The sequence below is a fragment of the Quercus suber genome, unplaced genomic scaffold, assembly GCF_002906115.3.
Source record: "Quercus suber isolate HL8 unplaced genomic scaffold, Cork oak 2.0 scaffold_114, whole genome shotgun sequence".
Lineage (NCBI taxonomy): Eukaryota > Viridiplantae > Streptophyta > Magnoliopsida > Fagales > Fagaceae > Quercus > Quercus suber.
Window position 1 is genome coordinate 154,527 of NW_027069579.1, and position 25,281 is coordinate 179,807.

The 25,281-nt window shown below is 32.9% G+C and overlaps 2 protein-coding genes across 2 annotated transcripts; both read left to right on the forward strand.

Moving 5' to 3' along the window:
- Positions 1-6,193: 6,193 nt before the first annotated feature.
- LOC136068407 (F-box/FBD/LRR-repeat protein At5g22660-like) lies at positions 6,194-10,815 on the forward strand. Its single transcript, XM_065775533.1, has 3 exons — positions 6,194-8,089; positions 9,556-9,738; positions 10,287-10,815. The coding sequence occupies exons 1-3, from the start codon at positions 6,425-6,427 to the stop codon at positions 10,467-10,469; spliced, it is 2,031 nt and encodes a 676-aa protein (XP_065631605.1). The 5' UTR covers positions 6,194-6,424; the 3' UTR covers positions 10,470-10,815.
- Positions 10,816-14,715: 3,900 nt separating this feature from the next.
- Positions 14,716-17,377, forward strand: LOC112014956 (putative pentatricopeptide repeat-containing protein At1g03510). Its single transcript, XM_024047340.2, has 2 exons — positions 14,716-16,605; positions 16,918-17,377. The coding sequence occupies exon 1, from the start codon at positions 15,122-15,124 to the stop codon at positions 16,406-16,408; it is 1,287 nt and encodes a 428-aa protein (XP_023903108.1). The 5' UTR covers positions 14,716-15,121; the 3' UTR covers positions 16,409-16,605; positions 16,918-17,377.
- Positions 17,378-25,281: the final 7,904 nt, after the last annotated feature.

The window sequence follows — 25,281 nt, forward strand, 5'->3', positions numbered from 1 at the left end:
TCATCTAGTCATTTTCTCATTATAATATATAAGTTGAAAAAAAAATCTTAATTAAAAAAGAAACAGCAACAAAAGAATCTTAAACCCGATTTTTAATAACAAAAACAAAAGCACAAGTAAAAAAGTAGTACACATTTTTCTGAAATTATAATAAAATGATAATTAATGATTAATATATATATATATATATATATTAAAAATCTAGGTTGTGCCAAGTGGCTTCACCAAATTGTAGAAATTTTATTAGATTAAAAAAATAAAAATATATATAATTTTCTTCTTCTATCATTTCTAAGTTGATAAAAATCATAATTTGATTACAATCCAAATTTTTCATCTAATCTTTTTATTATTATAATATATAAGTTGAAAAAAAAAATCTTAATTAAGAAAAAAGCAAAAAAATCTTACACGTTTTAGATTTAGATTTATTAAAAATAGTTATAATTGCAAAAGTTTTACTAGATTTTTCTTTTAAAAAAAAAAGATATAATTTTTCATTTCCTATAATTCTAAGTTAATAAAAATCAAAGTTTAATTATAGTCCAAATTCTTCATCTAGTCATTTTCTCATTATAATATATAAGTTGAAAAAAAAATTAATTAAAAAAGAAACAGCAAGAAAAAAATCTTAAACCCAAAATTTTAATAACAAAAACAAAAGCACACGTAAAAAAGAAGAAGTAGTACACGTTTTTCTGAAATTATAATAAAATGAAAATTAATGATTATATATATATATATATATATATATATATATTCTTATATATTAAAAATCTAACAGATTTTTAATACCAGTTTTTTTTATTTTAAGAAGTGGTACACGACTACACGTTTTAGATTCCTTTTTTAATAGATATAATTTTTTTCTTACCTTCTTCTCCTATAATTATATTACTACATGTAAAAAGAAAACAGAAACCTAACAGCAACCTAGTGCATTTAAAAAATGTCTTTTATAAAATTCTATTCAACTAACATTAGACTTTTTGTCCTTATGAACTTCTTCAATGTGAAATGTATATGTGATAAAATTTAGTTACAAAATTGATTGTAGTCTAATGCTATAACCTTACTCAATAAAATAAATATTACTACATATTTTGAAAATCTAACCGTTAAATTGTATCTTCTTTACGCTCTTAATATATATGTCAAATTTTGTGTTAATCGAATATTATTTATTATATAATCTATAAGCTTATTTTTATACATAATTTTAAACTACAAAAATTTACAATTTAAACAATTTGTTGATGACATAGCTATTGATCTTTAATTTTCTAAAAATTTTACAAGCATGAAGAATATAAGAAGAAGATGTAATCCAACGGTAGATTTGTAAAAATTTACCTTCAATAAAAAGATGTTAAATAAGGTTGTAGTCTTATACTTTAACCAATTTTTTAGCTAAACTTTGTCCACACACACACACACACACACACACACACACACACACAATATATATATATATGTCAAATAATTCATAATGAATACCTACAATACAGTTCTTTTTCTTTATTCCTATATTTTTGCCTACAACCTCTATTTTTCTCTTCTTCTACCTACAACCATGTAAGTATGTATTTACATATTTAAACTTCTACATTTACATTGCAATACAATATATATATATATATATTTTTTTTTTCTCTCTTTATCGACCTTTATTTATCTATTTTTGAAATTATTTTGAGTGTGGTACTGTAGAAGGTCTAGATACTAACATAGGTCAATTATAGCTTAAATCTATGAATTTTTATAAAAAAAATTTAGATAATGCTTGATTTGGTGTTCTTAATTGATTATGCTGATTATTTCATCATTTATGGAAACATTAAAATAATTTATAGGTAAACTTTTACATTTACATTGCAGTCTAGAAACTCTAAATACTAATATTCTTTTAATTTACAGAATTTCTTTTTTGTACTTAATGGAATTCGTTTTTGGTCATATATGCAAGAAATTTATATATGGTTAGCACTTCTACTACTCTACATGTTAGCAAGTATAATGGAAAGATTTTTAAGTGCCATATATATATATATATATATATATATGTATATAAACAAATTACAATTTTACTACTAAGAGCTTTTAGAAATTTTAAACTTGCCATAATTTTAAAATATTTTTACTATTTTATTTGTTATTAAATTTAATTATATTATCAAAAAATAAATATTTAAAAAATTTATATATAATTTTTATTAAGTCATGCATCGCATGGGCATAAATCTCATAGAAAATCCAATTAGATTTCAATTGGATTCTCAGTTTTACGCCACGTGTCCCATCTAATTTAAAATTTTTGTACAAAGTAAATTATTGTGTGTAAAAATTAAAGAGTCCAAATCCAATTAGATTCCAAATTAGATTTCAATTGGAATCCAATTTTGCGCCACGTATCCATCTAAATTTTTAATTTTTGTGGCAAGTGAATTATTAAGTGCAAAATTGAAGAGTCTAAATCCAATTAAATTCTAAATCATATAATGAAAAATCATTATATATTTTAGAAATGTATAGTTTAAAAAAATTATTAGCTAATACCATGTATAATTTGAACATCTTCTAAAAAAATGTATATTTTAAATCATGTAATTGTGATTGTTTTTAATTATACCCGTACATATACATGGAGTTACACACTAATATGGATAATGCAAAGGGAGTAGTATGTAAATCCCACTTACCTCAATGTGCAAACTAATTAAGCACAAATTTACCATGCAGTAGCTTTGTCACCAAAACTCTCAAAACCTAAGTAAGAGAAATATAATATTTCTAACGGGAGTACAAATAATTCTAAAAGATTTTAAATCCGAACTCCACACCCCACAAAAACTTATACTTCTGGAGTGACTATTACACCAAGGGTGTGCAATGGTTTGGATAAGTTTGTTTTGAAGACATGGATCAGTAGAAAAGAGCCCTATTTTGTACGCATTTTAAGTGGATTTGAAGATATATTTTTACTAGGTTGTTCTCAAGTTTTAACCTTGTTAAACGTTAGGTTTAGGAGTATATCTAAACCCAGGGACAGAGCCACTGTTGACATTGTCCTCCCTAATTTTTTTAAAAAATATATATTATTATATATGTGTGTACTAACTTTAGCAATTTTATTTTATAAAATTACATTTTACTCTCCTTAAACAATATAATTGATTCTTTTAAGAGTAATGTTATACTCACAAACCTTTTTACAAACTGTTTTGGTAGCAAATTCTTATTGGTTCACATATGGGTCTAAGACTTACATTATTTTTTTACCTACTAATAACCACTTACTACCTCAGCGATTTATAAAAAAAAGTTTGTAAGTCTAGGATTTTTTTTCATTTTAGTAACCAAAAATATATATATATATATATATATATATATCTAAAATCTAAAAAAATAAAAATATAAGCAAAAAATAAAAATAAAATAACTCAACAACAAAAATTACAAATAGTAAAACTAAAAAAATAAAAAATAAGCCCAATCAACCAATTTTATCCAAAATAAACAACCATCCCCTTTAAAAAATTCTAAACAAAAATAATTTTGTTCTTACCCACTAAAAAAAAAAAAAAAACAAAACAAACTCAACAGTTAGTAGTAGCAGAGTCAAAGGTTGAAACTACCACACACAACAAAAAATAAAACCACCCTACAAACTCAAAGTTTTGACTCCATTCCTGTCTGAACCACATAGAAGTCTAGTCTAAAAAGGAAATATTTTTATAAATAGTATAATTATCGTTTTTTATATTACTATTTAAGGGTTTTTCCTATTTGGAATGGACATTTCTTTAGTTCAAAAATACCCTTATTTCCTAAATTTAAGTAGAGACAAAACTTGAGGATAACATAGTATAAATACATCCCTAACTACCACATAAAACATTGACTAAAAAATAGGAACACTCTAGTTGATTTTCAAACTGAGCATTCAAAGATTTTAAGCTTTTTTTTTTTAATAAAAAAATAAAGACTTAAATTTTTTTTTTTAATATCCGTTTCCCTTGCTCCTTAATCTCATCTCACAGTGGTTTTTTTTCCTCAAATATCTTTGTTTTGAATTTGAAAAAAAAAAAAAAAACTACAAAAAGTAGAGATAAAACTTAAGCAAAACATGCTAAAAATAATCTCTAACTCCCATGTAGAACACTGCTTACAAAATAGAACAACAGTCACGTTGGTTTTAAATCTCAACTTCTTCAATTTATTTCTTCCTCAAGTTCCCTCTTCTATGTTCTTTTTCTCTACACCATCATCATCAATTTTTCTAAATTCAAAATCCAAAAAAGAAAAAACTTTACTTACAAAAACAAAAGTGCAGTTCTAATTGTTTCGATTCAACAGGTACGTCAATGTAAATTGCCCTTTTCTATTTTGTTTTTATAAAGAAATCAACGGTAGTCTAATTATTTGGACTCTGGTTCTTCTTCATTTTCATATTTCCTTATGATTATCCTTTTTTTTACTATGTGTTTGTGGGTTAAAGCTTACTTATTGCTTTTCTTTTCTTTGATTACAATATTACTGTGAATTTCTTTGATTACAATATTACAGTAGAACATAAATTGTGTAATTTGGATAAGTATCAAATTGTGTAAAAGAAACACAAAATGTACAATTTGGATAAGTATCGCATATTAATTAATTATATTGCACTTAACTCTATTTCGAAGCATAAAATATATACGTAAAGGAGAATGATTGACCATTATATACAACCATATTACTAATATATTTGAAAAAAAAAAAAAAAAAAAGCCTCTGATTGGATCATTGGGCTTTAGTGTGAACAGATTTTTTGTACTGGAAAATAGGCAAAGAGGCTACTTCTCCCTACTCCCTACTCCCTAATCAACTGGAAACAAATTTTTTGAAGCACGAGGTATAACAACCACGTGTGATGTAGGGTACAAGCAGTTGAAACTTGAAACATGTTTTATATTTTTTTTTAATAAAACAAAGATTATTAATGGGGTGGCTTTTCTTTTGATATATTTTTTTTTCACTTTTATATTTCCTAAGCAAAAAGAGTGCTAATCAAGTTACAAAGTGCCCAAGTTTTTTGTCTTGGTTGTTTTTAGAACATTGTTAGATTGCATATATTAGTGCCTAAGTTTTATTGACTTTGTCATATGTATTCTCTTAAGGTAATAATTGTTTTATTATTAGTATAATTGTTCCATTTTTTCTCAAGCTCATCTCTTTCATATGAAATTATCCCTAACAATTGTTGTACCTTTTACTACAACTTCTTTTCATTTTTTTCAAGAAAATACGTTTTTTTTAATTAAATGATATTATTGGTGATTAAGTACTTGCTAATGTTGACAGCTTTTCTTATAATTTTTTCTTTTAAGGATTAAATACAACTTCACAATTCCCATTAAAAAATAAAAACAACATGAGAGTTGAGATGTGTAGAGCCTTTCCTATTTAATTTATTTATTTTGGTTTTCAGGTATTTAAATTTTTTTGTTATGGATGTGTACTTAGTGGCTACATTATAGGACTAAGTGGCTATCTTATAGGATTTTTTTTTTTTTTTTAACTTGATAACTCTCATTTAAATAAAAATTAAAAAAAAAATTAAAAAAACTTGATAACAAAACAAAATAATGTGAGAAATTTTCCTATTTAATTTTTTTTTTTTGGTTTTTTAGGCATTGAAATTTTTGTTATGAAAGTTTACTTAGTGGCTACATTATAGGATCATCACACCCTTAGTTTTTTTTTTTTTTTTTTTAGTAATTGGAAATGTAATAATCTCAAATTATAATATATGCAAATTACTAACTTTTTATAAATAAAAAAATATATAAAAGTTTTTGAGCATGCGCATGAGAGACTAGTTTTCTTTATACTTTTGGCCAGAAATTATTATTATTAGTTTATATATTATTTTATGGACAAAATTTAGATACAGTAGGGTACCTCAGTACTGTTTTTTAGGTTCTACTTTTAAAATTCTGTCATGTGACTACTTAACTAAAAAAAACGCTTCATCCCATAAAAAAAATAAAAAATAAAAAAACCACATAATAAAATTTTAAAAACAGAACCTAAAAAACAGCACATATATACTATAATTAAATCTTGTCCTTACTAGAACTGGATTCAAAGCCATAACCCATAACAATAGCGGTACCTTCCCTATATATATTTTTCTATAAGAGGCCGCGCAGCAATTACTACTACATATTATCTTCTTTCTTTGAACGGAAATCAAAATCCTAGTAGATCTCGGCATCTTTAAACCTTTTTATTTTTCCTGAGAGATACTAACAGACTAGACAGATTGAAGATTCAACCTCCTCCTATATTAGCCGCGTTGTTTTCCTACTCTCGTGCAAAACCCAGACCAGAATTCCGCTTCGTTGAAATTTTATCAAAGAAAAAAAAAAGGAATTCCGGAATGAAAAGAAGAAGAACAACACCACCACCACCACAACAACAAAACGCCGCCATGAATCCCAATTACCTTGATCGGTTTTCAGACTTGCCCGAACCCATCATCCACCATATCGTGTCCTTCGTCCCCACCAATTACGCGGCTCGAACCAGTGCACTCTCGAAGAGATTCAGGTCCGCTTGGCTTTCCTTCCCGATTATCGATTTCGATGCAACTTTGTTTCCAGGACGGTATAGAGACACGACCACTCAATTCACCACGTTCGTGCGCGACTCTCTTAATCGTCGTGATCCCAATGCTTGTTTAGAAAAGTTAAGGATTAGGGGTCTCTTTCATGGCTCTACGTTCAATCATTGGCTCATCAATTATGCTTTGGATAAGCACGTAAAAGAGATTTATCTTTTCGATGATTCCTACGTTGATACGTGTTTGCCACAGAGGATGTTTTGTGCGAATTCAATTCGGGTTTTGGAGTTAAAAGGATTTAAAGTAGAAGTCCCCGATTTGATTTTAAGCTGTCCTTTGATTGAGGATTTTAGGGTCACTGACTGTTCTGGGTTGAAAAGTATTAGGGTTTCAGGAGCTAAAAAACTCAAAGCTGTAAAATTGGACACCTGCTCTGGACTGGAGAAAATTGATATTGATGAGCAAAATCTTGAATCTTTTTCATATACTGGGTGTCGTGATGTTGATCCTAGTCAGCCTTCTCAGCCATGTGAGATCCTTATGACCACTTGTAAGTCTCTTAAAAGCTTATCCTTAGAGTTTGCTAGCATCATGGACCTGTGGCTCTATGACCATGTTTCTAAATTTCCTTTTCTTAAGATTCTGAAACTATATGAATGTCGAGGATTGAAATATATCGGTTTATTTCATACTAATATCGAAGAGATTGAATTGAAAAATTGTGATGGACTAGAGATGGTTGGCATAGTAGCACAAAATCTTCAATCCTTTGTATACAGAATGAATCGGCGCAAGCAATGTGACATCAATATTTCTGCTGGCAGATTCCTTAGGAATTTAATTTTACACGGTGCTACCATAACGGACAGGTGGATTGAAGATAACATGTCTGCGTTTTGTTTACTTGAGAGACTAGGATTGGAATGCTGCACCTTGTTGCAGAAGATTAAGTTTCATAATGCCAATATCAAAGAAATCGAGTTGAAAAATTGTGATGGACTAGAGATGGTTGACATTGTAGCACAAAATCTTCAATCTTTTGTATACTGTATGGATCGGTCCAAACAATGTGACATCAATATCTCTGCTTGCAAATGCCTTAGGAATTTAATTTTGCGTGGTGCTACCATGACAGACAGGTGGATTGAAGATAACATTTCTGCATTTTGTTTACTTGAGAGACTAAGATTGGAATGTTGCAAGGTGTTGCAGAAGATTAAGTTTCATAATGAGCTGCTTACATGTTTTCAATTGCATGAATGCGATGTGGAGGAGGCCGAAATCGATGCTCCAAATCTGAATTCATTTGAGTACACTGGGCAAATAATGGCACCTCCGGTGATTATTTCTTCTCATTGGGATGCTATGATCAAGTTGAAAGAAACTGATCTTCCTCCGTACTTGTGGTTCAAAAAATTGAGAGAATTTCTTCTGGGCTTTGATACTTGCAAAGTATTGACACTGATTTGCAACAATGATAAGGTAACTATTCTCTATAATTTCTATATTTTAATCTTCACTTCTTCTTCTTTTTTCCTTATTTTGTTTTTGTTTCCCCACATACATATATCTTAAATTACAAATATATGAGACATATCTTAAAATAATTTTAAGATATATGAGATATATCTTAAAATAATTTTAAGATATATGAGATATATCTTAAAATTAATTTAAGATATGTTATTTATATATGTGTGTGTGTGTGTATGCTGTTGTGATGGCAGAAACTTTGATATTAGTTTGTTGAAATTTGAGACTAGTAGAAGCATAATCACACAAACAAGAAATAAAAACATTCACATTAGGCACCAAAATTTATTGTGATTCGGCTAGTTTCTTATCTACATCTATGAGCAACACTAATTAACATTCACTAGCACCGATATGAATTACAACCATATGGCAAATTCTCACCAAACCAAATCCATGGACGCCCTCACAAAAAACACTCACAACATTTACAATCAAAACTCTCAGAACACAAGCTAACTTAGATCCCATTATGCCTAAAGCAAACTCTTAATTCCAACTGAAAAACCCACAAATGAGACACTTGCTTTACCAAAACCCCCTACATTCAATGGTGCTTTCTCACCTCAACAATCATCAAACAATCAAATTACCCTTCCAAGCCAATATATTCTTCTAAGAGTAGTCTCTTCTCCTTATGTGTGAGGACTTTTGGGTCAAAAGCACTAAACCTTTCACTATGCTTCAATTGATAGATTAGGAATATATATCTTGACAAGAAATACCATAATTATTATTTTTACTAAGGGATAGACTTTCTTTTCAGTATAAAAAAAATCCAAATTATTTAAGTCAAAATGGGGAGTTGAAGCAATTGTTAACACATATATTAATATATATTTTGGAGTACGGAAGCATGCATGTTTGAATTTGTGTGGAGTGTTTGCATGAGGTGGGGGAGTGTTGAAAAATGGAGATAAGTGGAAGCCTAGGGCATATGACCTTAGGGTTCACATAGAGCCCCCAGTAGAGGATATATGTATAATATGCTTGCAAGACTTTTTACAAACATGTTCATATTTTTGCCTTACTGATTTATTTGATCATTGTAGTTTGAGTTCTTGATTGTAGTTTGCCAGTGTAGTTTGGTCGATTTTATTGTTAATACAATTTTTGCCACTTATCAAAAAAAAAAAAAAAAAGACTTTTTACAATTAATTTGTGAATGTTTTCTTCTTTTGGTTTCGGGCTCCTTACACACGATTTTCACAAATTAGTGTAACTACAAAGGCTTTAGAGTCTCTAGATACTTGTAAAATGTTTTAATATAAACGCTCCTTTACAATCCCCAAGTTTTCTCACATTTCTAGATAATTATTTTCTATACACATTCTAGTCTCACCCCACATGATAAAATTGTAAATTACCCTGATTCTAATGAGTGGAACCTTTTTCCTTATTATTTTTGCTCTCAGGAATTGATAATTCCAAAAGAATTGACAGAGCAAATGCTTCCTCCGCTATTTGATATCAAGCATCTGAAGATACAATTACATTGCAGAACAGATCTGATGGGATTACTTCAAAGCTTGGTCTGGCTCGTTCCTCGTCCAGAGACCATATCATTTGTTAAGGGCTCCAATGAAGAATCCATAAAGGTAATGTAAATTATCAGTTTTCAAGTTTTTTTTTTTTTTTTTTTTTTTTTGAGAACAGTTTTCAAGTTTCTTAAATGTTGTTATACAAAGATATCATAATTCATACTTAAATTTATGGAGAAACTTTTATTTCTATGTGTCTTTTTAAGTCCAAGAATATTTAATGTTAGAATTGCTGATTTCTTGTTTGACCTTACACCCAATTGTTAAATGTGGCATTCAATATTGATGACACTTTAACAAGGTAATAAATGAGTATGAATTACTTTTGTGACTAATGATACATTAATTTGCAAGGTCTATGTAATAAAATTTATAGTAATTCCCTGGTATCATTTTTATTCTTTTTATAACAAGTGTTTTTAGTTCATGACCATAGTGTCCACCCTAATTTGATCTGAACCTTGTTTGATATCCTTTTGTATTTCAAAAGCAGCTACTTGCATACTTTTATGTGGTTGAAGTAGTGTCACATGAAATTCCCTGTCCCCAGTGTCCAGCTCAACGTCTCGAGCTAACATGTTTGGTATTTTGTTTTAAATTTACAGTTTCATTATTATATGTCGGTAGATATGGAAGAAGACTCATGTTGTTGTCGGTATCGCCTTATAAAGTGTTGTACTCATCGTCTCAGAAGTATTGCACTGCATAACTTTGGAGATGTTGCTGACAGAGATAATGTCATGAAGTTTTTTATAAGGAATTCAAAGAGGTTGGAGAATGATCTATGACAACTCAGATGCCTTCAAAATAGTTAAGGGCCAGTTAATATCTTCCTAAATTATTGATGAATGTGAGTCTTTTATTTCAGTAAGGCAGTAAAGCTTCAATATGTTAATTCCTTTGTACTCACAGATGAAGAGGGTAAGACTGTAAGAGCACTCGGTATGCACTTTAGCCCCACAGATCTGAAGATTTTCTGCAATTTTTTTCCCCCTTTTTTTTCTTAAGAAAAAAGCAAAAAAAAAAAAAAAAATGCAAATTTTGTTAATATTGCTGCTTCAAGCAAACGTAGCTTGTGTAATGTAATATCTATGTGTATCAAATTTATATGTATTTTTTTTCAAAAAAGAAATTTATATGGTTATTTCTCGCAAAAAAAAAAAAAAAGGGAATATCAGTGTGACAGTGACTGTCCTATTTGTCTGTTTAAGCCACGCACATAATCTCAGAAATATACTATATGAGATGAACAATAAAATTTTTATAAAAAAATGTGCAGTAAATTAGCTTCTTGCTTTATTACTAGAATACAATACGAAATTGAGAGTTTTTTTTTTTTTTTTGAGTAAACAGTAATTCTTATTAGAATACATACGAAATAGTAATACAGTATGAAATTGAGAATTTGAGAGTAGGTGCAACTTTGTGATAATTTCATAAACTTACAATGGCACTCAAAGATTGCCTGAGTGAAATTTACGACTGGATGCATTGATTGACAAAAATTTTCCATTTAGACTTCCTAGTGTATGGTAAAAGAATAAATTAACACACAAGTTGTGAGATGGTTTTTTTAAGCCTTGGAATTGCTTGCTTCTTTATATGTATGTATGTGTGTGTGTGTATATATATATACACACAAAAGATGTACATTACATTCCCTTACAACATTAGTATTGGTGGTATCAAATTGCTATATTGCCAAATTTAACAACCAATATAAGAAAAATAAGGTTGCATCAATGGAGCTAAAGGTATAATTTTTTTCTCTTAAAAATATATATATTATTTGTCTTATTATTATAATGATTATTTCCTTTTTGTTGTGGTTGTCGTTGTGTTGAATACTAAAATAAAACCATTGACGTTAGGTGTTTTGTAAAGTGAGATGGTAAAATAAATGAAATAGTTTTTTTTTTTTGTGGTGCCAAAAGCTAAAATTTATGGCACCACCAATGCTGATGTTAGCTAGTTACAAAAAATAGTCAAATTCAAATTATACAAGTGTGACTATGTACTAACTACTAACACCACATTAGGGTTGTCCAAGACAACCGAGAACCCAACCCACCTGAAGGACCCAAGCTAAAACTGAATCGATCCGACAAAGTGGCGATCAGTGGCAAATTGGAGCCTTCAGAACTCGATTCTGCCAGGTCGAGTCTTAGTTTCTCTCCTCCAAAATCTGATCAAACCAACCCGACCCATTATCTAAGCAAACTCCGACTAGATCTCAACAAATCCGACAAAATCTCACCATATTTGGTGAGATTTCCACTAGATTCAATGATATTTCAACTCGTTGAGATTTCTCAATAGATTCAGCGAGATCTCACCAAATCTGATGAGATTTCTATCGAATCCGACAAAAATCAAAGAAATTTCTGAGTTCCAGCAAATTCCAGTGATTTTCATTGTCGACCGAATTGATTAGCGTCCACCTAAGCCTTAAACCAACTTGACCCATTGGTGTAAGAGGTCGGCAACAGGTCTCTCTGCCTATTGCTCGATGTGGGCAGGTCAGGACTAGGTTGAGTCCAAAACCGAACCAACCTAAATTGAACCGACCTAACTCATGGACACCCTTACACCTCATTATTTAGATAGGTCAAATTGGGTGGTGGGTTGAGTTTTTTAAATCCCCAAGACCCAACTCAATCCACATATATATATATATATATATATATACATTCATTTCTTGTTAGTCTATATATAACGACTGGATGCATTGATTGACAAAAATTTTCCATTTAGACTTCCTAGTGTATGGTAAAAGAATAAATTAACACACAAGTTGTGAGATGGTTTTTTTAAGCCTTGGAATTGCTTGCTTCTTTATATGTATGTATGTATGTGTCTATATATATATATATATATATAGAAGATGTACATTACATACCCTTACAACATTAGGGACCCACTTTCTCTTGCCAAATTTAACAACCAATATAAGAAAAATAAGGTTGCATCAATGGAGCTAAAGGTATAATTTTTTGCTCTTAAAAAATATATATTATTTGTCTTATTATTATAATGATTATTTCCTTTTTGTTGTGGTTGTCGTTGTTGTTTATTATAGTGGATATATTATTTTATTGTGTTGTTTATATTATTTTAATGTGTTGAATGCTAAAATAAAACCATTGGCGTTAGGTGTTTTGTAAAGTGAGATGATAAAATAGATGAAATAGTTTTTTTGTGGTGTCAAAAGCTAAAATTTATGGCACCACCAATGCTGATGTTAGCTAGTTACAAAAAATAGTCAAATTCAAATTATACAAGTGTGACTATGTACTAACTACTAACACCACATTAGGGTTGTCCAAGACAACCGAGAACCCAACCCACCTGAAGGACCCAAGCTAAAACTGAATCGATCAGACAAAGTGGCGATCGGTGGCAAATTGGAGCCTTCAGAGCTCTATTCCGCCAGGTCAAGTCTTAGTTTCTCTCCTCCAAAATCTGATCAAACCGACCCGACCCATTATCTAAGCAAACTCCGACTAGATCTTAACAAATTCGACAAAATCTCACCCTATTTGGTGAGATTTCCACTGGATTCAGTGATATTTCAACTCGTTGAGATTTCTCAATAGATTCAGCAAGATCTCACCAAATCTGATGAGATTTCTATCGAATCCGACCAAAATCAAAGAAATTTCTAAGTTCCAGCAAATTCCAGTGATTTTCACTGTTGACCGAACTGATTAGCATCCACCTAAGCCTTAAACCAACTTGACCCATTGGTGTAAGAGGTCGGCAACAAGTCTCTTTGCCTATTGCTCGATGTGGGCGGGTCAGGACTAGGTTTAGTCCAAAACCGAACCAACCTAAATTGAACCGACCTAACTCATGGACACCCTTACACCTCATTATTTAGATAGGTCAAATTGGGTGGTGGGTTGAGTTTTTTAAATCCCCAAGACCCGACTCCATCCATATATATATATATACACATTCATTTCTTGTTAGTCTATATATCATATCAAATTTAAATTTTTTATTCTATTTTATTTTATTAACTCCATGATATACATATGCTAAAATGGAAAATGTAATATTTTTTCAACATATTCATAAGTATACATGATGACATTGATATGTTTAAGATTATTTTGGGGAGAAAATGTTAGAAAATTACTCATACTATAAGACGTGTACTTTGATCTATGACAAAGTGGACACTTCCTATAATTTTCTTTAATTGTTTATATTTTAATGCAAGTCCTTCAATGATTAATAGGAAATAATTTTTAAATTATTCATAAATGATAAAATTAATTTTGAAATTTATTATATATACAACACATAACTAAAATTAACCTGCCTAATCCATCGAGATGAAACTGCTCAAATTTTCAACCGACCTACCATTTTTGTGGTTTGCTAGGTTGATGATGGGGTTTGGAATTTTTCCAACCTACCAATGGTGAATTAGTTTAAAATTTCCTCCTCAACCTGTCCAATCTGACCCACAAATGGTGAATTAGTTGTTGACATGTCTTTTTTATTTATTTTTTCTTTTTTAAAGATATCATATGATAGTGCTCCATTAGCCAAGTTATATTACTCTATATTATATAGTTTTAATGGTAATCAGGATCAAATTAATTTAATTTTACAAGTTCAAGGATTAAATTGACTTAATTGATAGTTGGTGGAGCAAAATGAACTCAAGTCCATAAATGGAGGAGTACCGCATGAATAATGTAACATTTCTCTCTCTTTTTTCTCTCTTTTTTTTTTTTTAATATAAGTATCCGGATTCTTAAAGCACCTTTGCATTCTGAGTTCTTTTCAAAACAATTTTCAAATAGTTTTAAAAACAAAAACACAAATACTCTTATTAAATGGGCCTAGGTTTTTAAATACCTAATTAATCAGTCATGTGTTTGTAATATGCACACCACACTCCCATACTCTATTGGAGTAGCAATTTTTTTACACATCTTGTTAATGACAAAGTTCATTTATGTACAAGACTTCCATAAAATTCGTAAAGAAAACATTACAATTTCGTCCAAAAATCTGTAATTAGACACTAGTTCCCGACGTGAGAGAGAGAGTGTGTCGAAAACTCTTAGAACCCCTTACATTAGTTTCCAGTACTCTTTAAAACATTTGACTATTTTCTTGAATCAGCTCTGCGGAGTTGCAATTTACCAAGTCTTATTCATGACAAAGTTTTTGTTTTTTTTTTTTTTGAGAACCTTCATGACAAAGTTATTTCATTTGCAAGACTTGTCCATAAAATTTGTGAAGAAAAGATTACAATTTGATTCAAATTTCGTTGATTTGTGACGCTAGTCCTGCCATTTAATCCAAAAGGGTCAAGAATAAAGCTTATTACTATTAGTATTAGAAGAAAGTTTATTACTATTAGACGACCACTGCCTTGAATAAAGTTTTCCCTCTCCATTGATCATAACCCCAAACCAACATGGCTTCCTACACCTCCAACTACCTTCGTCTCCTTTCCTTCACCAAGCTCTTGTCATCACACGTGAACCAAGGTCGTCATGACCAAGCCCTTTCTCTTTTCCACCACATACAAGCCTCACTTGCCCTTGCTCTCGACCCCCATGTCTTCTCTCTCGTCCTCAAGTCCTGCGCAGCCATTCAACGCCCACAACTTGGCACCGCTATCCATGCCCATATCGCCAAATCCTCCTTCCTCTCAAGCCCATTTGTCGCGTCTGCTCTTGTTGACATGTATGGTAAATGCGTCTCAATTTTGCCTGCACGCAACTTGTTTGATGAAATTCCTCAGAGAAATGTTGTGGTGTGGAATGCCATGATATCGCTTTATACACATTCTAATCGTGTTCCTGATGCTTTGAAATTATTCCAAGTCATGGACATTGCGCCCAATGTGTCAACTTATAATTCAATTATAGCGGGTTTGGCAAAGTTGGATGATGGGTCATTTAAGGCTGTTGCTCTTTATCGGAAAATGAGGGAAATGGGGTTGATTCCAAATGTAATTACGCTTCTTGCTCTATTACCTGCTTGCATAGGTGTGGCGGCTTTGAATTTAATTAAGGAAATTCATAGTTATGCAATTAGAAATGACATTTATTCCCATCCCCAGTTGAGTAGTGGCCTAGTAGAGGCCTATGGGCGATGTGGGTGTCTTGTAAATGCGCATAATGTGTTTTGGGGTATGAAGGAAAGAGATGCGGTTGCATGGAGCAGCATAATATCAGCATATGCACTTCATGGGAAGGCAAGAACTGCACTGGAAATGTTTCAACAAATGGAATTGGCAAAAGTGCAGCCTGATGGAATCACTTTCCTTGGGGTATTAAAAGCTTGTAGCCATGCAGGATTAGCTGACGAAGCAATGGATTACTTTGCTAGAATGCGTACAGATTATGGCGTGGAAGCAAGTAGTGATCACTATTCATGTTTAGTAGATGCGTTGAGCAGAGCCGGGAGACTATATGATGCATATCAGGTGATACGAGAAATGCCAGTTAAGGTGACTGCAAAAGCTTGGGGTGCTCTTCTTGGGGCATGTCGGACTTATGGAGAGTTAGAGCTTGCAGAGATTGCAGGGAAAGCTTTGTCTGAGATTGAACCTGATAATCCTGCCAACTATGTGCTGTTGGCTAGAATATATGCTAGTCAAGGGAGACATGAGGAAGCTGAAAGAATGAGAAGTGAAATGAAGGAGAAGGGAGTGAAGGCTGCCCCTGGTAGTAGTTGGATAGTTTATCAGGATTGATGACAGTGACCTTTGAACTACTTTTTTTTTTTTCCCTGCTGAAGAGGGATAAACGTGCAAGATATATTAATTACTTCAGAGTTCAGACACTGTGCAAAAGCCTCCACTTGATATAATCATGCAGAGACGAAACGATCCCAACAATGACTAATATATGGCGTTATGGTTTGAGAATCAGTTTTGCCACAGTTTTTATGGTACCTCCTCCATCAAAAATTTATTAAAATCTTACTCATCTTTTTGAAATGAATGAATTGGGTTTTATCACATCATCTATAATTTTAATTGATATTAAAATAACAATAGTCATCATTTGTTCAAATATTGATGATGTGATAAAATTTAATCCACTCATCAAAATGTTGAGAGTGATCACATATGAATAATGTTATACGATAGGTACACTCAATATCATACTACATATTTCTAGAATACTGGTTGTCACCATGTGGTCCATGTGGTGTCATAGAAATCAGGTCACATTTGATGGTGTTTGTCTATCTTCCCAGGCTTTTGTAGAAAGGATGCGGTGTCTACAAGTAGCTTACTAGAATGCCAAGATCAAGGTGTGCAGGACAGACAAATTTTGCTTTTATCGCCAAGTCATCAAGAGAGGGTCAGCATTTTCTCGTTCACTGCTACAGCTCTCCATATCAAAATCAAGAAATGAATCAATGTTTAGGGGTAAGAGAAACGTTAAGGAAGGCCAAACTGCTTGGTTTGCAGGTTTATCATCCTAAGTATCAGCAAATAGGTAGAGGTTGTGCGCAAACTCCAGCATTATGCACAGCAAGGCTTACAATTTTTTGTCTATACGGTCCATAGGAAATCTTGACTGAAACATATTTGGTGGCTTATTAGTATCTAAGTCTTCGAAGAGCATTAACATTAGACTGGACCAAATTTTGGTCATATGTAACCCAAAAGGAAATTTTTTTCTATTTTAACTGGTCCAATTTTTCACTTCCAGTAGACTATTTTTCTTTTCACTACTCTACTTTTATTTTTTTGGTAAGGCACTACTCTACTTTAAATTTTAATACTATTCATTTACTCTATTTTATTATTAAAAAATATATATTTCTTATTTAACTATTAGATACTTTACCAATTGAGCTAACTGAAACAATAGAATCTACTGTTCTTAACATTTCTTAAACAAGAATCTTTACACTATTTTTAATATATTTAACATTTGTTGTACTGCATGTCTCTATTTTTTATGCTATGTAAAAAAAAAAAAAAAAAAAAAACCTACCATAATTCGACATGTTATAATAGCAAATGAAGAATTAAAAACCTAAATGTCATAGATACACTAAGAGATACCAATTGATTGCATTACAAAACTCTTGGTACATATTATATTTTACTTGACTTAAAGGATTTATCCACATAAAAAGAAGTAAATAAATAATAATAAAAAGACTCAAATGATTCATCTGATTATGATTTTGAAACATGCTTGTAATTGCAAAGCTAAAGTGGGGAAGGGATTCTAAATTCCAAATAATGTCAAATTTTACTAGCAAATCGAGATGCGTAATGCTATCTCTACAATTTTTACAATAATTTTACAACAAATATTAGATAGCAAGTTATACTAGTTCTAATCTGAACTCATCGCTAAAATTATCTTTTTGCCTAATAGTGATAGTCAATAACAACTGGCTACCTAGCATTTGTTATGAAACTGTTGTGGATGTAACTAAATGATACCATGTTAATCCACTCTTCCTCATTAATAGAATAGTAGATTTTCGACAAGGAACATTGTTGCCCAATAGTAATCTATATTACTTATAACAAAATTCTCCTTTTTGATCTGAACTTTTTTTAAGGTAAAAAAATATTTCATCCACTAACCAATTACTTCTCCTAGATCAATAACATCACAAGATTCCCCATAAAATTTCGTTTCTTGGATTAAATTTTTATGTGGTTCAAAAATACCCTTAATCACTTTCAAATACACATTAAAAAAAAATAAAAAATAAAAAAACGTTCACCTCACAGTCCATTCCAATTCAATGTTTGTGTTCTATTTGAATTCAAATACTAGCCTTAGCCACATACATTTCCTACTCCTTTTAAAAAAAACAATATTCCTCCTTATCCCAATCTTTTCTCTATATGACTTTTATTATTATTGCAGTGGGATAAATCTATAAATTATTCTTTATTATTGTAGAAAGACAAATCTATAAATTTTTCTTGCAACAAGGACAATTTAGGGGTATTTAACAAGGAAGAGGATACCATATCGTACCGTACCGGTACGTGCACTAGTACCGAAACTCCAATGTTTTGTACCGGTTTAAATACCGGCCGATTTCAGGTATTTTGGCCGATACCAGGCGTACTGGCCTATATAGGGAAAAAAAAAACCTTTTTTTTTTTTTTTTTAGTTTTGTAATTTTCGAATTTTTGTAAGAACAGAATGATAACTTATTTGTATTATTTGTTTTCTAAATATGCAATGAACAATTAAACTTTCTATTTTTTGTATTGTGTTTTTTTTCTTTTAGTTGATGCTAAAGTCTAAAACCATGAATAATTTGTTTTGAATTGAGGTAATGTTTTATGATAAACTTTTTATTATTATTATTATTATTATTATTATTATTATTATTAAAAATAGTGGTAAACTTAAAACAGTACACTGGTATTGACCAATGTCGAAATATATCGTTTCACTAGTCAAACCAATACAATTTCCAGTACGAGATTGACTCCCTTAGTATTTAACTCTCTTGGCTTAATGTATCATGATTAATTTCAATTCCAAATCTGTTGCTTCATTCTTCTAACTCAATTACACTATGTAATAAAAAATCACTAGATAATTGTTTTTCTTTTCTTTTCTAGGTTTATGGGTGAAAAAGCAAATCCTTGAAGCAATCTAACTCTAAGAAGAAATAGTATGCTGAGGTATAGTTTCCACATTATTAAAATCTCTTTTAATTTTAATTTTTTTTCAAAATTAGTGGCTTTAATGGATTGCTTCTTTGGTTATTAAAGTAAAAAAGTGGAAAAGATTCAACAAGATCGAAGGGTTTCAATACTAGGGTTGGGATTTCATAGCGGCTTATTTGCTTTGGTCATAATGGTTTTTGTTGGAGGCTGCTTGGAGATTGCACAACTATGATGGTAGAACTTGAGATTTAGCTGAGGGTAGTCAATTGACAGGGTGAGTGTTTGAAGGTATGGCTTTTTTATTTTTATTTTAATTCAAATAGATTTTGGGTGTCCTTTAAAAGCGGAGTTGTTAATTTCTATCTAGAGGTTTCAATTTTAAGTTCCAATTTAACCATTTTTTTTTTTTTTTGGTCACGTGCGTCACTTATTTTTTAATACAAAATTGAAAAATATGTATTCCAGAGAAAATGAATCTCTTTGCAATAAAGAGGATCACTTATGAGATATCAAAGTCTTTTTCCCCATCCACAAGCTTCAATTTTTAGATCTAAATGTTTGAATGGTGTTAATTAGGCTCATCAGTAAAAAATTTCTATTACTTTGATTTTGTAAGCATATAAAAGTTTAGAATGTGTATCTTTTTTGAAGACTTGCACAAGAAGTGCATTGGTTGAATCAAGTTAAGATTTCAGAGGGATTGAATAAAAAAAGTAATATAAAATAAACTTTTTATCTTTCCTGTGATCCTCTCATGCAGTCATTGAAGGACAATGTAAAAAAATTGGCTACTTTTGAAATATACTAAAAACACCCTAGCACAATATTTAGAACCCATAACACAAAGTTTTATTACTAAGTTGATTTTAACATTAAGTTAAACAATATAGTCCAAATGTAAGTTGATGGGGAAAGACAAGTATAACTCGTCCTTGAGTAGTCATCCATAGAATGTATAGCTTGTCCTAAAGTGGTTGTCCATAGGATGTACGATACCATGACAATTGGGTTTGCTCCTACTCACCCATTGTACTATTCATGGGGTGCCTCAAGGGAGGCTAGTCCAGACTAAGGAAGGTCGTCCAAGATATGGACAACCTTTCAATACTTATGAATATTCCTAAGTACAAGGTTTATCTACAATAGCTTATGAATCTGGCCACGTGTAACCATTCTAGTACATGAATGAGATCCTGATTCATCGCTATAACTTCCTGCCAAGCACTCAACTTCCAATGATGGTTATAGAAGATAAGAGTAAATATTATAACTTCTATAGCGGTTGTAAGAGTTAAGTGTAAACCCTCTGACGTCCACAAATATGGGGGAAGTTACAAGACCAGTAACCACTTCAAGAATACACTATATAATCACTCATTCACGACAAGTAAAAGTAAGTTGTGACAATTCCCAAAAAGTTAGAACTCTAGAATTTGAGAGAAAAACTAACTTAATCATCAGAGGGTCCTTGGCCGGTCAGCCCCAGTCTCCTTTGATTGTTTGTTTCCTTTTTAGGCCTTTCAAATCTTTGAAGCCCGAAGCATTCAGCCTACTGATTTTCTATGCATCATCAATTGACGCTGTCTGTGGGAAGTGGTAAATTTCGTGTTCTGTAGTTTATTTTTCTCTGACAAAAGGCTGCATGGTTCGAACAAGATCAAGGGCCATTAGCCCAGGCCACCAGAAGAGTAGGGATGCTTTTAGCAATTCCCACTGTGATTGTTAATCAACGTCTGTCATGCAAACGTCTTCCATCTAACACACACAGTCCATGGCAGCCGTCATGGCGAAGTTAACTTGTCAGAACCAGGAGTTAACTAAAGAGATTAATCTAAGGAGGCAACGTCATGAAGGATACGCTGAAGGACAAGCCTAGAGTCAAGAAGATAGAGGAGGAAATGTTGAGCCCGAGAGCCAGTCAAAGGGTGCCACACTTGTAAAAGGAGATGAGTCAGATGAGGAAGGTCATGGACGAGATGAGGGAGAACATAAGAAGGGAGAATCCCATAGAGGATTTAGTTCATCGAATAGACTCCCCTTTCACGGCTTCCATCAACAATCACCCCTTGCCTTCGAAATTCAAGATGCCTTTCTTGGATTCGTATGATGGAACGCATGACCCTTTTGATCATATTGCTACTTTCAAGACTACAATGAACCTTCAAGGGATTCTATACGAGATTTTGGGTAGGGCCTTCCCTACTACCCTTAAAGGGCCAACATGAGTATAGTTCAGCAAGATACCTCCGAATACTATGAGTTCTTTCGAAGAATTAAGCAAGTTGTTTGTCAACAATTTTACCGGAGGACAAAGGCATAAACGTTCCTTGTCCAACCTCTTAACCATAGAGCAAGGAGAAAACGAAAGCTTGCGGTCTTTCATTACACGTTTCAACAAGGAATTCTTGGCAGTGTATGAGATGGATGACAAGTTGTTGTTGGCGGCCTTTTATAATGGAGTAAACTCCAATCTATTCATCCATAAGCTTTATGAACAAGAGCCTCAAACCCTAGCTGAACTCGTCAACTCAACCCGAAACTTCATGAATGCAAAGGACGCAATTATAGCTAAGAAAAGGAAGAGAGCTAAATGAATGGCAGTAGATCTCTCGCACCATCCTGAGCAGGGTCCTTGTCCAAAGAAGGCAAAGACGGGAGAGAAGAAAGATCAAGATAATAAGAAGGCAAGCTCTTCAACACGGAGTTAGCAATATACGCCCTTGAACATGCCATTTGAACAAATTCTCATGCAAATCAAGGATGATCCTTCCTTGAAGTGGCTGGAAAAAATGAAGGGAGACCCCAACAAGCGCAACATGAACAAGTATTGCTGCTTCCATAGAGACCATAGGCATGACACGGACGAGTATTTTGACTTGAAGCAACAGATAGAAAATCTCATCAGGCAAGGAAAATTGAGAAATTTTCTTAGACGAGATCACAAAGATGAGAAGTTGAAGGCAAAGCTAGAGGAGCCATTAAGACCACTTGGAGAAATAAGAGTCATCATACAGGGAACCACGATATGACAATCTTCCAAGTCAAGGAAGACGTACCTGAAGGTGGTGCAAAACGTCCAACTTTCAGGACAATCTCCAAGGACGAGGACCACAGACGAGCAAGCCATTACATTCACAGACGAAGATGCTGAAAGGGTTCACCACCCACATGACGACGCGATCATCATTACTTTACTTATTGCTGATTATTCGACCAGAAGAGTGTTGGTGGACAATGGAAGTTCGGCGAACATCTTGTTTTATCCTGCTTTCCAGCAAATGAGACTTAGTAGGATTTGGAGGAATGAAAGTGCAACCCATGGGCACCATTATGTTACCTATGGTGGTAGGAGCACACTCACAACAAATAACCAAAGAAGTAGAATTCCTTTTCGTGGACTATTCGTTGTCATACAACGTCATCATTAAAAGACCAACCTTAAACAACTGGAAGACAGTAACGTCTACCTATCACCTATCAGTCAAATTCCTTATAGAGTACAAGGTAGGGCAAGTGCAAGAGGATTAGTTAGCAGTAAGAGAATGTTATTTGGCCTTGCTGGCTATGGACGAAGAGGTTTAGACAATGAGCATCAAGGAGAGGAGAGTTGTGGCAGAGCCCACCAAAGCGCTGGAAGACATTCCTTTGGACAAGAATAATCCTGAGAAGTTTACAAGGGTTGGAGCAGGTATGGAAAGGAAGACAAAGCAAGACCTTGTCCAATTCCTAAATAATATCATTAATGTATTTGCATAGAGTCATGAGGACATGTCAGGTATCAACCCTAGTGTCATCACCCATCATCTAAACATGTAGCCTTCCACCAAACCCATTCATCAAAAGGAAAGAGTCTTTGCTTCTGAACGAGATAATGCAATCAAGGAAGAAGTCCAGAAGTTGACCACAGTGAAATTTATTCGGGAAGTTTATTACCCGGATTGGTTTGCTAATGTAGTAATGGTTAGGAAGGCTAATGGCAAGTGGAGAATGTGCGTGGACTTCACCGATTTGAACAAGGCTTGCCCTAAGGATAGCTATCCATTGCCACATATTAACTAGCTGGTGGACTCAACTACAAGTCATAAATTGCTAAGTTTCATGGATGCTTTCTTGGTTATAATCAAATAAGGATGGACGAGGTGGATCAAGAGAAGACATCCTTCATTACTAGCCAAGGTTTGTTTTGCTACAAGGTGATGCCCTTCGGTTTGAAGAATGCAGGGGCAACTTATCAAAGGCTGGTTAACCATATGTTTCATCCACAGATCGGGAGGAATGTAGAAGTCTATGTGGATGATATGTTGGTAAAAATTTTGAATGGGGAAAAGCATTTAGACGACCTTCAGGAAACTTTTGACACGCTTAAACAATACAACATGAAGTTAAATCCGAGCAAGTATGCTTTCAGAGTCTTGTTTGGTAAGTTTCTTGGGTTCTGGTTTCTCATAGGGGAATTAAGGCGAACCCTGATAAAATACAGGCAATACTGAATATGGAGCTGACAAAGAATATTAAGGAAGTCCAGTCCTTCACCAGACGAGTTGCTACCCTTAACAGGTTCGTAGACAAGTGCTTGCCTTTTTTTTAAGGTTCTTAAGAGGTATTTGAATGGAAGAATGAGTGTCAAAAGGCCTTTCAAGACCTTAAGGCCTACCTCACAATAGCTTCTTTGCTGAGCCCGTCTATGCCAGGTGAGGAATTATACTTGTATTTAGCGGTGTCTCCATATGCAGTAAGTTCAATGTTGATCAGAGAAGTAGGGAAGATTCAGAAGCCAGTTTATTACATAAGTCGAGCGTTAAGAGGGGTAGAGGGACAATACACCATGATGGAAAAGCTAGCTTTTGCTTTGGTCATGGCTTCTAGAAAGTTGAGGCATTACTTTCAGGCTTATGTCATCAATGTTCTGACAGATCATCTACTGAAAAAGGCAATGAACAAGTTGGAAGCCGCAAAACGGCTAATCCAATGGGCCATAGAACTCAGCGAGTTTAATGTCAGGGACCAACCAAGAAACGCGATAAAGGCACAAGTATTGGCGGACTTCATTGTTGAGTTCAGTCCCAATCAAGGTGAGCTAGACGAGGTGGACGAAGTAAAGAGGTGGGTTGTCAATGTAGATGGCTCGTCCACATTATATGCAGGAGGAAATTGAGTTATACTCAAATCCTTGGAAGGAGACAAGTTGAAGTACACAGCCCATCTACAATACCAAACCACCAACAATGAAGCTGAATATGAAGCTCTCCTTAAAGGATTAGAATTGGCTAAGTCCTTAGGGGCAGAGTCAGTAATAGTCCAAAGGGATTCTCAGTTAATCATCAATCAAGTAAATAGAATGTGAGAAACTAAAAAAGATCAGATGAAGAAGTATCTAAACAAGATAAGGCAACTTGTTAAGAAATTCAAAGAGGCCAATTTTGTTTAACTCCCAAAGGAGGAAAACATGGAAGCAGATACTTTGGTGAAAGCAGCTTCGGCAGGGGGAGCCATGGACGAGTATGACAAAGTCCAATATATGCTAAACATAGATCTTTCAAAAGTTTAGCAGATTAAAGGAGAAGAAAAATGGATGACTCCAATAATGATCTATCTCAAGGATGGAAGGCTTTTAAAGGACAAGGACGAGACCAGGAAGTTGAGGATCAAAGCTGCCAAGTATGTCCTAATAGAAAAGGTGTTGTGTAAATGAGGTTTTTCTCAACCCTACTTAAGGTGTTTAGCCCTAGATGAGTCGAACTACGTGCTAAGAGAGGTTCATGAAGGAGCATGCGGAAACCACTCAAGAGCAAGAGCACTAGTCCATAAGGTTATTCGTGTAGGTTACTACTAGCCAACTATTCAAGGAGATGCTAAGGTTTATGTCAAGGTGTGTGACCAATGCCAATGCTTCAGCAATGTCTAGACAACCCTCGGAGTATCTAACCCAATGATGGCCCTATGGCCCTTTACGTAAT